Here is a 13132-nt window from a genome sequence, read left to right on the forward strand (position 1 = left end):
AATATCCGTCGCGCGAACTTGAAATTAACTCTGTAGTTTACGTAGGAAAACTCATTCTCCCAGAATGCAACGGAGACGGGGCGATTCCTCTCATGTTTGGCGTGACGCTTTTCACCTCATCCTCTGGTGGACTGCAGCTTTGGACAAATTCATTATATATATATATATATATATATTATTCATATATTTTACTGTATTTACTGAAGTTTTTTAAATGTAGAGAAGTGCAGTAAGGAAGGACGTGTTTAAGGAAGTAGGTCAATTTATAGGCCATGCCAAAAACAAACAAAAAAATAAAACAATATTACCCGAAAGATCAGTGGTTTAGGTAAATTATATTGAAAGCCATAAATACGGGGGGGTTAAAATACGGGGGGTTTTGTATGATTCTGTTTTCTACTCTATAAATAATAACATCCCTTGGGACAATGTTTACAAGTTTAATTCATATTAATATCATATCACATCCATAATTCATCTCCCCTCCCACGATTCATCTTAAGCTAAGGTTGCCATCTCAGTTCTGAAGAAAACAAAAATAATACTTAATAACAATAAAATAAATAGATAAATAAATAAAATCGAGGGCTGTACTCGATTATTATTATTATTATTTTTTTTTTTTTTCCAAGACTTCACTAATTAGGGCCGATGTTTGTCCCTTATATTTTGTGGCATAGAGATAAATGATTTCTACATCCTTTAAAATAAAGAACATTGAATGACGACGAGTGTTTTTTAATAACTGAATGTGGCTTGGTAGCCTATTATATTCAAGATTCAAGATTCAAGAGTTTTATTGTCATATGCACAGCCGAAACAGACAGTTACGCTGTACAATGAAATTCTTACTTTGCTGTCCCTCCCTTCACCAATAGATAAAGATAACAAAAAAGAAATTAATAATAAAAATAAAAAATATATACAAAATAAATAAAGTATAATAATATAAGTTGAAGTAAAAAAAAATAAAGTAAACTTTTTCCTTTTTTACAATAAAAAAAAAAAAAAATTATGTATTCTTTTGAACATAAAAAAGCAGGAAACAACTTCTTGTCATTACTCAATTACTCATTACTGCATACAATATAACATATGTGAGCATATATCTATGAAGACGGTGATAAACATATTTAATGGTCAAATGGTTGGATGATACATAAGGAGTATGTTTCTCTAATATGATTCAGCAGGCTCATTTCACAGTTGGCTGTTAAATCTTTAGTTTGCTGTTCCAACAATGGTATTAATAGTGTTTAGAATATCATGGAAAATAAGATTAATTGCTCTGTTAGCTGATTTCTTCGACACTGAGTTTAATAAAGTATGAACACCCACATCCACCGTCCCCGCTGCCTGCAGGCCTCAGTGCGCATGCGCCAGTGCTCCGTCTCTCTCCCCCCCCCCCCTCCCTCCCCCTCCTGCCCCTCCTCACCGGCGACGGCCATTTTCTCTCCGCTGAGTGCCGACCGAGTGCGGAAGTGGCTGAAAACTTAAGGGTTCCGCCTTTAGATTCGCCACTGACCACACTTTGCTGCTCTTCTGGAGGCAGAAAGCTTCATTATCAGCGACAAAAACAACACAGAGAGGAGAAATGGCTGGGAGGTTGCCGGCGTGCGTTGTGGATTGCGGCACAGGGTGAGTGTTTTCCACCCGTTTCCACAGTGGCAGCTCTGGGCTGTGTGGATCTGCTCTCTTAGACATTTCAGTGTAGAAACCCGCAAATATACGTTGCTTATGCGTGCTTTTCTTTCACACATACAGCTCACTTTACGTTTTGGTTCGAGACGGCGGCAGAAGTGATCTGATTGTAGCCTGTTTGTGGAGCCCTGGCTTTGGGTGGTGGCTGTGTGCAGGGCTATGAAGCCCAGATTTGGCTTTCACTGGCGAGCTGTGTAGCTAGCTACCTTTCAGAAATGCCTCGGTCCAGCTCATTTTGGGCATGCACATATGTTTAAGGACTGCGATAGTGAGCACACCGCGTACGTTATCCAGCTTGGGATGTCAGGATGCTCTTAAAAAACGTTAATTGCTAATGAATTCTGCAAAACTCATTCTGCTGGTGCGCATGCGCAGTTCAACTTCCTAATTTTACTGACAGTCAGAGCCGCTTCCTGCTTCTCGCTTTTTGCTCCATATATGGTCGTGTTTGACGTTTGGACGGGAATTTAGTAATGTTAGCTGTGTTTTATTCAGACCTGCGGCATCGCAGGGTGTTTAGGCCGTGGTTAGAGAGTCGGGTTTGTGGCTGTGCTCGTAGCCCAGCTGTGTAGCTAATGTTTCTGAAACTGCAGCTGGGTTTGGGCTGCTCGCCTCCTCAACATCACTGTAGTGAACAAACCCAGTTCTACACTGCTATTAAACACAGCATGGACGGCCTTATTTTATTATTTAATCGTTGTGTATCATACTTGTGCTAACAGACAGCATGCCTGGCTTTATGTTCCACCTCAGCCCTTACAGGCAGATTATACTCATCACCAGTAAGTACAGCCATGTTATCCTGCTCAGCCGTATTACTCAGCACTAACTCACAGCCTATACTGCCTCATTATCAAACAGTACAACCCATATATACACTAAAAGTCCAGCCATTGCTGACACAGATGTGCAAATGCACGCACAGCTTGTGTAGTACACACAGAGAAGCATTGCCACTAGGGTAGGACTCTCTGTGGGGCAGTGGAACTGTGTTCTCTGGAGTGATGGTGCTCCATCCAGGGCTTTTGGGATGAGTTGGGGATGAGGTGAGGCTGGGTGGTGATCATCCAACGCCCCCTGACCTCACTGACGCTCGTGTCAACCCCTCACAGCAGTGCTCCAAGGAGAAAGCCTTCCCTAGACAGTAGAGACAGTTACACTCTTTGATTGGATTTGGAAGAAACAATGAATGAGCAGGTGTCCAAATACTTTTGTCTGTATAGTGTGCGTATGTATGTTTGTATGTTTGTGTATATACAGCCTTATTATACTCAGCACTAAATAAACAGTGTGTGTAGCCCTGTCATATCGAAGGATGTATACTGACTGAGCATTAACACAGAGCTTATACAGCCTTATTATACATCAGTGGCACTCAGTACTAATACACTGCTTACTGTCTTACATTATTATTATTATTATTATTATTATTATTATTATTGATCATTTGCTGCATTATTATACTGTTATAGCAGTAACCAACAGTATGTCTTTGCTGTCCTCCAAAAAAACGGGTTCTTCACAATGTATTTTCAGTGCAAGTTAATGTAAAAACATTTTTGGGCCGTTTTCTCCATCTATAGTTATGGGTACGTATGCACTGTACGCTGAACTTGTACGTGGTAGAGGCTGTTCCCTCTGAAGTGTCAACGTGTAGAGACTTGAACATTCCTCACTGCATACCTTTCCCTCCTCCCCCTTCGCTTTGAGCCATTACAAGCATCTGTTCAGAGCATGGATGGGGAAGAGTAGGCTGTTTCTTTAGCGTGTGTGTGACATGCGCGAAAGCCTCACATCCTCTCTTTGACCTGTACTTCTCTTCTGGGTCTTTACCACAGCTTTTTATAACTCATAACGCAATGGAGTAATTTAACCAGCACCAAATCCTCATTATGGTGAGGCAGCTTCAGCCTCCCTCTGCAACTTCTGTTCTGAGAGCTACAGTATGCTTGAGTTTCGTTCTGGCAGTAAACGGTTCACAGATGTGGGGTTTATGCATTAGGTTTGTGTATTAGATTTGGTGCAGGTCTGATCTGAAGCAAGCTGTGGTGACCTGAACGTACTTCCTGCGCTCTGTAGTTCGGCCTTTTGGATGCAAATGCGTTACGACGGCAGAGGAAAATCTACTTCTCGTATCATTTGCTTAAAGCATGTTCTCTTAAGATGGACCAGGAAATCACCAAGGCTGCCTTTCTCTGAGGGGCGTTACAGCTTGTCAGGTGTGGCTGGTTGTTGTAGGCTCAGGCTAGTCTGTTATCACAGCTAAAGCGTACCTATTTACACAGGCCCACATTCATACTGGAGCTATTAGTGTCGTTCCCAAACGTGCTCAAGCACTGATTGCAAGTGTGTTTTATAACAGAGCCTAAAGAAGAGGTATTAGGTATTTTTATATATATATTTTTTTTTTTTATTTTTTATTTTTTTTTTTTTTTTATTTAAATGAATATTTCTATATTTATTGTATATTTTCCAAATAAAAAAAATATCAGAAATTATTTATTGAGGAATTATTTTGACCATATTCACCTTTCTCACTATTAGTAGTAGGACTGGGCAGTTAATTGAAACTGACATTCAATATCTTTCATCAGTGTAATCTTGCAAATATTGATTATTTACATTTTTAAATGTATTTATTAATTCTGTTAGTAATTTCCCCACTCTGTATTCATGTACTGTCCCCTTAAAAACCTACTACCGCATGGGAGTGTAGTCAAGTAACCCTGCCCTTTCAGACATGGAAGGAGAACTAAAACGCAGAGCCAGCTGAGACGCTTGTGCAGCTTAGGTTATCGGTTATTAATTGTAACCGAGGTAAAATGTTCATACAGTATTTTAACCTGTATGCATTTTACTGACATCCTCCACATAGTGAACTATTATCTGGGGTGGTAGAATTTACAAGTGGATGCTCTGGTTCATGAAGTTCATGAAAGGTTCTGTTGATAAAAATATCTTTTGGGATTCTCACTGCAGCACAGAGGTGATGATAATGGTTCAGCAGCTCTTGGTTGGGCTAGGGCGTGTACTGTTTGACGCTAAAGAACCTGCTCACTGTGATTGGCCAAGTTCAAGACAACAAAGATGGGTCCTTAGGCAATGATGGAACGTCATCTTGCTGTGTGGTATGAATAGAGCATCGCAGATGAGTATTTGTTTGTAGCGTTGTGAAACTTGAGGTCAGTGTGTGGTCAGTATAATGTTGGCTTTGGTTTGTGTGGAAAATGTGGAAAAAAAGTTATCAGCCATACAGAGCTTGCCCCCCTGCTATCAGTGTCTTGTCATTGTGATCAGTAAAATGCATTTAGAAACTGGTATTCATTCTTCATATTTGATGAGCATTAAATGAAACACAAAGTTGGGAATGTGTTTAATAATTAAAATGTTTCATATGTTTTATTTTACCTCCTTTTTTTTAAATGTATGTGTAACATATACATGCCACATTTTTAAGTATTGAAAAACACAATTGTAATTAGTGGATTTAATTTATGCATTTATAATACAACAATATCAGAATATTGCTTTTACACAGACAGTTTTACACTGGAGATTATTCTGTATTATGTAAGCCTTTTGTTGGGACACTCATTTTCCCTAGATGATTGGAAACTGTCAACAGTCCCCAGATGTTAAACCTCTTAAGTGGTTCTGGCTTGTCATTTTTACCAGAAGTAAATCTGTTCTAGATTTCCATGTTTGAATTAATGGCAGTTAAACTGAGTAAAAGTATTAATTATATTGATCTTAGTGAACAGTGGCCTTGAGCGTTAACACCTACCTCACTCCCGCTGACGCCAGAGGAACGGCTAGCATTAAGCAGTTATAGTATGACGTGTGTGTGTGTGTGAAACGCTCAGCTCACGGCACTGTCTTGTTTTGTCTTTCTGTGTTTCAGGTATACTAAACTCGGATATGCAGGAAACACAGAGCCTCAGTTCATCGTCCCCTCATGTGAGTACATCCATCTGAAACATCTTACCATCCCAGGGAACACAAAATATTACATGATACTAAAATAGGTTTATATGAAGGTGGGTGCTGGAAAATGACCGCTGCCTTCATGATGCACTTCAGATCTTCCATCACTGTCATTTTCACTTCACCATTGATGTGAAATTGAAGTAAATGATCACTGACCCAAAAACACCCAGGACTGTGGTATTGTTATAAATAACCAATATGGTTTTCTGAGCATATTCCGAATGCCATCTGTACTTGAACACTGACTGACTGCATGTTTTAATCATGAGAAGCTTAATTAGGTGTGTTTAGTAAAGTGTAGCTCAGCAAATCTTGAATGAAAAAAAAAATAAAACATACTTTTAGTTTTTGACAGCAGTTTGATCAAATTTGGCAATCTTATAGCAAAAATATTAATTTATGGCAAAATGCATGTTCAAATGCACCCTAGTTTTATATTACACATCCAGAACAGACTTGGGATTGGTGAGAGAACTGCTTACAAAATCATTACATATGAATGGGAACTTTGTTCACACTAATAAATTTAGCCATGTTTTTCTCCTTTTAGCCAGGTATTAGTCATTGGAAGGCTACGTCATTCATGGAGAATACTGTGTACATGTACCTTATATGGACAAACGTTATGGGGACATCTCATTCTAAATCCATAGATATTAATAAAGAGTTTTTCTAGCTTTAACAGCAGGTTTGGAAATCTGTAGTTATTGAGTCAGTAGAGCATTCATTGGGGAATGTTTATGTACTATGTGCCTCAGCACTCAGTGAAACCGCTCTGTAACTTCATGTGGTTACTGTGGTTTCTAATACCACTCACAGCTGATGCTGGATTATCTAGGAGGGAAGAAATTTCAGAAAGTGACTTGTTGAATCAGTGGTATCCTATCACAGTACCATGCTGGAGACTAATGTCTGCAATAGCTGACTTCATGGCTTGGTTTTTATACACCTGTGATGCAATGGGACTGAATGAAACCTTGAATTCAGTGATTAAGAGGTGTGGGCCAATACTTTTGTCCATATAGTGTGTATTGTTTTCCCACTAAAAACTGTATATTCTTACTTTGGTCACAGGAGTGACTGATTTGGCGGCCATATCGATCTGTCTGATTGTTAATGAATGCCTTTTATTATCTGTTTGTTTTATTCCTTTGTACATTTGCGGGATGTATTTGAGCTGTATTGTTTGTTGAAGGAAGGTGTCTCTGTTGCTCTATGTTCTGATATGTTTGTTTTGGTTTGGTAATTTTATTTACACTGAACATTTTCTTGCTGTTACACAGGCATTGCCATCAAAGAGTCAGCTAAGGTGGGTGATCAAGCCCAGAGGAGAATGATGAAGGGTGTGGATGACCTTGACTTCTTCATTGGTGATGAGGCTATTGATAAGCCCACTTATGCCACCAAGGTGATTATCCTGCGGTTTCACACAAATCCACATTTACTACATAAAAAAAAGAGTAACTACATACAGAACAACTGCTGCTCTTAACACAAGCAGTGTGTCATATACTTAACTCAAAGCTCAGTGGAGTCATAACCCATCTCTCGTTTCTGCGTGAAGTGGCCGATTAGGCACGGTATCGTAGAGGACTGGGATCTAATGGAGAGGTTCATGGAGCAGGTCATCTTTAAGTATCTGAGGGCGGAGCCTGAGGACCATTACTTCCTACTGGTGAGTAGCGAACCACCGAAGTCTCTCATGTGTTTGGATATCTGTGTGTACTGATGACGAGGATTTTTATGATCGTCCTACAGACTGAGCCACCTCTGAACACACCTGAGAACCGTGAATACACGGCAGAGATCATGTTCGAGTCTTTCAACGTACCAGGCTTGTACATCGCTGTGCAGGTACACACAAATGGTTTTGGTGTAGTAACAGATACAGATTACTTACTCTGGCCATGGTGTGTTTACAGTGGTGTGCTGTCTGTGTGTCTGTTTTTTTAGGCAGTCTTGGCTCTAGCAGCATCCTGGACCTCTAGGCAGGTTGGAGAGAGGACTCTGACTGGTACGGTCATTGACAGCGGAGATGGAGTCACCCATGTCATCCCTGTGGTAAGTGCTGTACTATTTATTTAAATGCTTTTGTCTGGTGATTTCACAGCTGGTGTTTCGAGGTCACTGGTTGCTATGCCAGAACAAAGGGAGTTGATGGAGAACTACAGAGGAATAATTGAATAATTTAACATTTGAATTGCGTGCAAAGTAATGTTAAATATGTAATGTAATATTTCATTACTCTTTCCTATTAAAACAAAGATTTAGGGAGTTAATAAGGCTATGGTAATTTTCACCCTCTCTCTGCGACATACCATTTGATAAAAGTGCTTTGCTCATAGCTGAAGAGTCCAAGTGGCTCGGATGATTTGTAAAATATGCACAAAGATGCTGAAAACACTGCTGCTCTTCCATATCCGTTCCTGATGCACCCGGATTGTTTAAAAGCAAAATATAGTTAGTTAGGTTTTTTTGTTGTTGATCTTGGATTATTTAATCACTTTTCAATGTTATTATTTTTGTCTTTTAGGCGGAAGGCTATGTTATTGGCAGCTGTATAAAGCACATCCCTATTGCGGGGAGAGACATTACCTACTTCACACAGCAGCTGTTGAGGGAGAGAGAAGTGGGCATTCCACCTGAACAGTCTCTCGAGACCGCTAAGGCTGTCAAGGTTTGTGGGTTTTTTTTTGTGAGTCACTATACTTTGAGCTTGAGTTACGAAGGAATGTTTTCCTTCCTTTTAAAAATAGCAGCTTCTGTTTGACCTCTTAACAGAACATACATTGTATTATACTGATTAGAATCCAAAAACCTATAAAATATATATATATTCTGAATTCATTTACAGTTACATCTTGATCATATTTATTGACCTCTTTAGTCTTTTGAGGTTGGTAGTTTAGTCAAGTTAGAAATCGTCTGAATTTTGAGGAAGTTTCCATATCCTTTGAAGTGTTTTGAATATCATTCAGTCTAATTTGGATAATTTTTAAAGGCACAGGTACTTTATGAGCTCTTACGATATCTTAGGATAAATTCTACTCTGTATACAGGCACATGTCTGTCCAGAATTTATGTAGGTATGTGTTGTTTCCTTTTTTTGGCACATTTGGAACACCGTGTTAAAGCTTAACTAGGCTGAACTTGGTTTTGCACAGTTTAGCATAATGAAGAAGTTGCCACAGGCTTCCAGTCTTTCTGATAAGCTGCTCGTTTTGACATGGTCTTTCTGTAGCGTGCACAAGAGAAAATGGACTTTGAAGGTTTATCTATAAAACAAATAATACTTAAAATCCTGAACTCACAATGTGTGTGTTCTCTCTGTAGGAGCGTTTCAGTTATGTGTGTCCTGACCTGGTGAAGGAGTTCAATAAGTACGACACAGATGGCTCCAAATGGATAAAGCAGTACACCGGCATCAACGCCATCAGCAAGAAAGAATTCACCATCGATGTTGGATATGAGCGCTTCCTTGGCCCAGAGATTTTCTTCCACCCTGAGGTCTGCTGCCACTGCAACACTGACAAACAGGCAGTATTAATAGGAAGTCTGATCTACATGAAACGGGAGCTTGGTAGCCTGACGTTTTGTCTGCATGTCTGTATTTCTGACAGTTTGCCAATCCGGACTTCACTCAGCCAATCTCAGAAGTGGTGGATGAGGTTATTCAGAACTGTCCCATTGACGTGCGCCGTCCTCTCTATAAGGTAATGTGCATAGTCTCTTTTGCTTTGCACATATGCGGACTTTGCTGCAGACAGTCCTGGAACTGCTCGTTGTCGAATCTTTCCCAAATTTTAATTTAGAGGCTTCATTCAGTTTCTTGACTTAAAGGAAATGATGAAATGATAAAAAAAGTGAAGGAAAGAGACAGTTTTGTCCCTTTAGGCCTGTGGTTTCCAGAACCGATGATGGAATATGCTATGCCCTGCATGCTTAATCTACAACTCCAACCACGTCATGAAAGGATTGTTCATTGGCTGATTAGCAACACTACCATTCCTGAAAAACCACTGCTCTATATAAATTGGACTATGCTGTTTGGTATCTTACTTCCTCCCCAATTTAGTCATATAGAATTCCCACACACTACTAGAACTATGAAAGCTAGCATGTGCTCTTGAGTCACATGACATGCCACCACACCTTTTGAACTGCTCCCAATGCAACATCTTCGGACAGCTGAACATGTTTGGAATACTGGTGACTTTATCCTTATGAAATGAGATTTGTCATAAGCCCAAAGCAAGTTAGTTTGAGATTTCCAACACACACACCATATGGACAAAGGTATTGGGACAGCTGGTCATTCGTTGTTTGTTTGTTTGTTTGTTTTTAGTTTTTTCCTCTCAAGGCTATTAAAAAAAAAGAACATTAGTCTGGTCAGAATCTTGGATGCTCATCAATTCTCCTCCTCCCCAAATTCCCAGCTCCTCCTAAATGTATCAAAAGAAGCACCATCATTCCATAGAACACAGTTCCACTGCTCTACAGCTTGACTCACTAGCCCAGGCCTGCTATTAGACATGGTGCCAATAAGTTGATGTTTGTCTGCTCCAGATAGTCTTATTCTATGGGCACTACTTCTCTACTGGGACTAGACAAGCTGTTTTTCAATTTGCACTCATTGCGTCTGTGTCAGCAATAGATGCAGCTTAAAGTAATTGAATGCATGCAAGTAGTCACCTGTACCAAGTTGTTACCAGCTCCCTATAGCAATACTTGTTGAATTAAGGTTGTGAATTTTAAGGCAGCCCACACAAGTTATGTAAGAGTTTTGTGGGTAAACCCGATATTGTTATACTTATGTTTTGCAGCATCGTTTTGACGGTCATACAGGTCTTGCTGAACAGTTTATGGCTGGTCATGCACGTCAGTCAAATGCCCCTGTTCTTGTGCCCACACAGGGCCACTAAACCTTCTAGAAGTCTGGATTGCAAGACTATAGCCAGGGCTTTCTAGGCTGCAATGCTAGCAGATTCAACTGCCATGCTTTGTATTTCTGGATTTAAATAAACATCTAGTTGCAGAAGTGCATTCAATTTGATGAGCTATGCAGTCTTCACCAAATTGAGGTTTTGCTTGAATGCATGGAATGCCAGATGTAAATGGACCCAAGATGCATTGAGATCGGATTACAGTCGAATCACTTAAACAACATTAAACTACAGGTGGTAAGAGATGTTTATGGACCGTATTCAACACACAATTATGTAAGCAGACATGTGTTTGCCAAGTGCTGACCAGTGAGTGATCGGATAATTTTCTGCTGATGCAAATGATGCCTTGATTGTTTTTAAAAATGGTTTAAGATATTTGACCACATTGGACACACTGGTAGGAAACAGGTGAGGAAACATTGTTTACAGCAGATTAGTAGAAGTGATGAGTAAACACAGCATGTGTTGATGGATTTTTTACAAAAGCACATGGAATCCAGCTAAACCTGTTCTATAGCCACGTATGATCTGAATATTTAACATGTTAGGAACGTGTAAACTAGCTCAGTACTTCAAACTTGTCACCCATCATGAGACTTCCATGTCTTGATTTGGGACTTTACTCTCTTCCCTGACACTCAATGACTTTGTTCCCACCTCTGACAACTAGATTCATTTTTGTGTGTCTGGTCCCTCTGTGTCCTCTTTGCAGAACATAGTTCTTTCTGGAGGGTCTACCATGTTCCGCGATTTCGGCCGGCGTCTGCAGAGGGATCTGAAGAGAACCGTTGATGCTCGTCTGAAACTCAGCGAGGAGCTCAGCGGAGGGAAATTAAAGGTTTGAACGAGAATTCAAACATCAGCATCTAGCCAATTAGGAGCTGAAGAGTGCTCTAACATGCATCTCAAAATGTGTCTGTTTTGCGCTTCTTCTGCAGCCCAAGCCCATTGATGTGCAGGTCATTACTCACCACATGCAGCGCTATGCTGTGTGGTTTGGAGGATCCATGCTGGCCTCAACAGTGAGTTAAATTCCATTCCTTAACCAAACATAATTTTCTCTGGTGTTGTTTCTATTTACGTTAATAACAACCCCCTGTTTGTGCCCCCCTCCCTCTTTCTGCTACCATTCCAGCCTGAGTTCTACCAGGTGTGCCACACCAAGAAGGATTATGAAGAGATCGGCCCCAGCATCTGTCGTCACAACCCTGTGTTTGGGGTCATGTCCTAAGAGTCTACTGACCTTAGGAAAGTCCACATTATCTCTCACACACGCATACATTAACACAGGAGTTGGGGGTGGGCTTGGGGTAGGGTTGGGGAAATGGAGCGGGCAACTGGAGAGAGAGAGAGAGAGCTCATTTCGGTTAACACCAAACCTGTCTGCTGGATCCAGATGATGAATGGTTTGTTTATTTGTATTTCTTTTTGGGTTTTTTTTTTTTTTTTTTTGGTTGTTATTCCCGGTACAAGGGGAAATGTGGTTAATAGACCAAAATGACTCCAGCTCTTCTCTGCGTCTCTGCTCAGTAATACGTGGGAGTCTAAAAATGGCGAGTGAGTTTGGAAACAGTAGTATAGACATTCATGTTGGTGATCATGCAGAAGACTGGCATTACTCATGTTAAAAGCATGTGTAGGGGGTGATGGAAGATGGATGAGAGAGACAACTGATGACTGCAGATAGATACTAAAAGAAGTTAACCATGCCAGTCCTCTCCCCCGATGTTCATTTTTGATGCCTTGTGCCCAATTCTGGGCCAAACACACAAATTCAAACCAGACAAAGCATAATGACTTCATCAACTATTTTTGTGCTCTCAAGTTTAAAACGAAAATCTCTATTACCTTTATGTATTTGATTTTTTTTGCCTTTTCATCAAATTAGTTTAAAAATGCGACTGCTTTTACCTTCAATCGAAATCATATCTCCATGTTCCTTAATAATAAACAGGAAAAGCGTCTCATCAGTAATAGGACTATGATAAGCTTGAACGGGAATGACTATCAGACCAGTATTGCTAACTTGGTGGCTTTTTTTTTTTTTTATTGAACATCGAATTACAGCAGGTTTGGATTTGTAAATGAAACGCCTGAAACATTCCAATAAAGGCTTAAAATGGTTTCTACACAATTGTTTGTCTTTATTACTTGGTCATTTCGTTCCCTTATTACACTAGGGATGAGCTGCTGTCTGAAATCTCCATTCACTTTAATAAGCTTTTAGATTGGTGCAGAGTTGTAGCAAACTGTCCCTTTTAGTGCTGCACAATGTTTTTGGAAAGTATAGGTTTTTTCCTTGACCTGTAGAAGCAGAATAATCATGGTAGATGCTGCTAGTACTGCACTCTCAAAACGTTTTTTTGGCAATGCTATATTTTTGTGAAGTACACTGTAGTGCCTGCAGTACACTAAAGTACACTATAGGCATGCAGACTGCTTCTACAAACATCTGTGAATAAATTGGTCGCCCTCAGGAGCTCAGTGAATTCCAGCGT

At 40.0% G+C, this 13132-nt stretch overlaps 1 protein-coding gene across 1 annotated transcript; it reads left to right on the top strand.

Annotated features, from left to right (window-relative positions):
* The first annotated feature begins 1440 nt into the window (after positions 1–1440).
* actr3 (actin related protein 3) lies at positions 1441–12768 on the top strand. The gene is made up of 12 exons (XM_072685700.1): positions 1441–1638; positions 5603–5658; positions 6972–7096; positions 7253–7363; positions 7447–7542; positions 7642–7749; positions 8222–8365; positions 9022–9195; positions 9309–9401; positions 11347–11472; positions 11573–11656; positions 11770–12768. Exons 1-12 carry the CDS (start codon positions 1595–1597, stop codon positions 11863–11865), a joined length of 1257 nt encoding a protein of 418 aa, XP_072541801.1. The 5' UTR covers positions 1441–1594; the 3' UTR covers positions 11866–12768.
* The last annotated feature ends 364 nt before the right edge of the window (positions 12769–13132 follow it).

Source organism: Salminus brasiliensis, chromosome 8 (assembly GCF_030463535.1).
Source record: "Salminus brasiliensis chromosome 8, fSalBra1.hap2, whole genome shotgun sequence".
NCBI classification, from domain to species: Eukaryota; Metazoa; Chordata; class Actinopteri; order Characiformes; family Bryconidae; genus Salminus; species Salminus brasiliensis.

Bases quoted from the DNA above. Each gene is read 5' to 3' on its own strand.
- actr3 (XM_072685700.1), top strand. From the start codon at position 1,595: ATGGCTGGGAGGTTGCCGGCGTGCGTTGTGGATTGCGGCACAGG. The intron at 8,366-9,021 runs GTTTGTGGGTTT...TTCTCTCTGTAG, and splicing joins AGACCGCTAAGGCTGTCAAG to GAGCGTTTCAGTTATGTGTG. The intron at 11,473-11,572 runs GTTTGAACGAGA...CTTCTTCTGCAG, and splicing joins TCAGCGGAGGGAAATTAAAG to CCCAAGCCCATTGATGTGCA.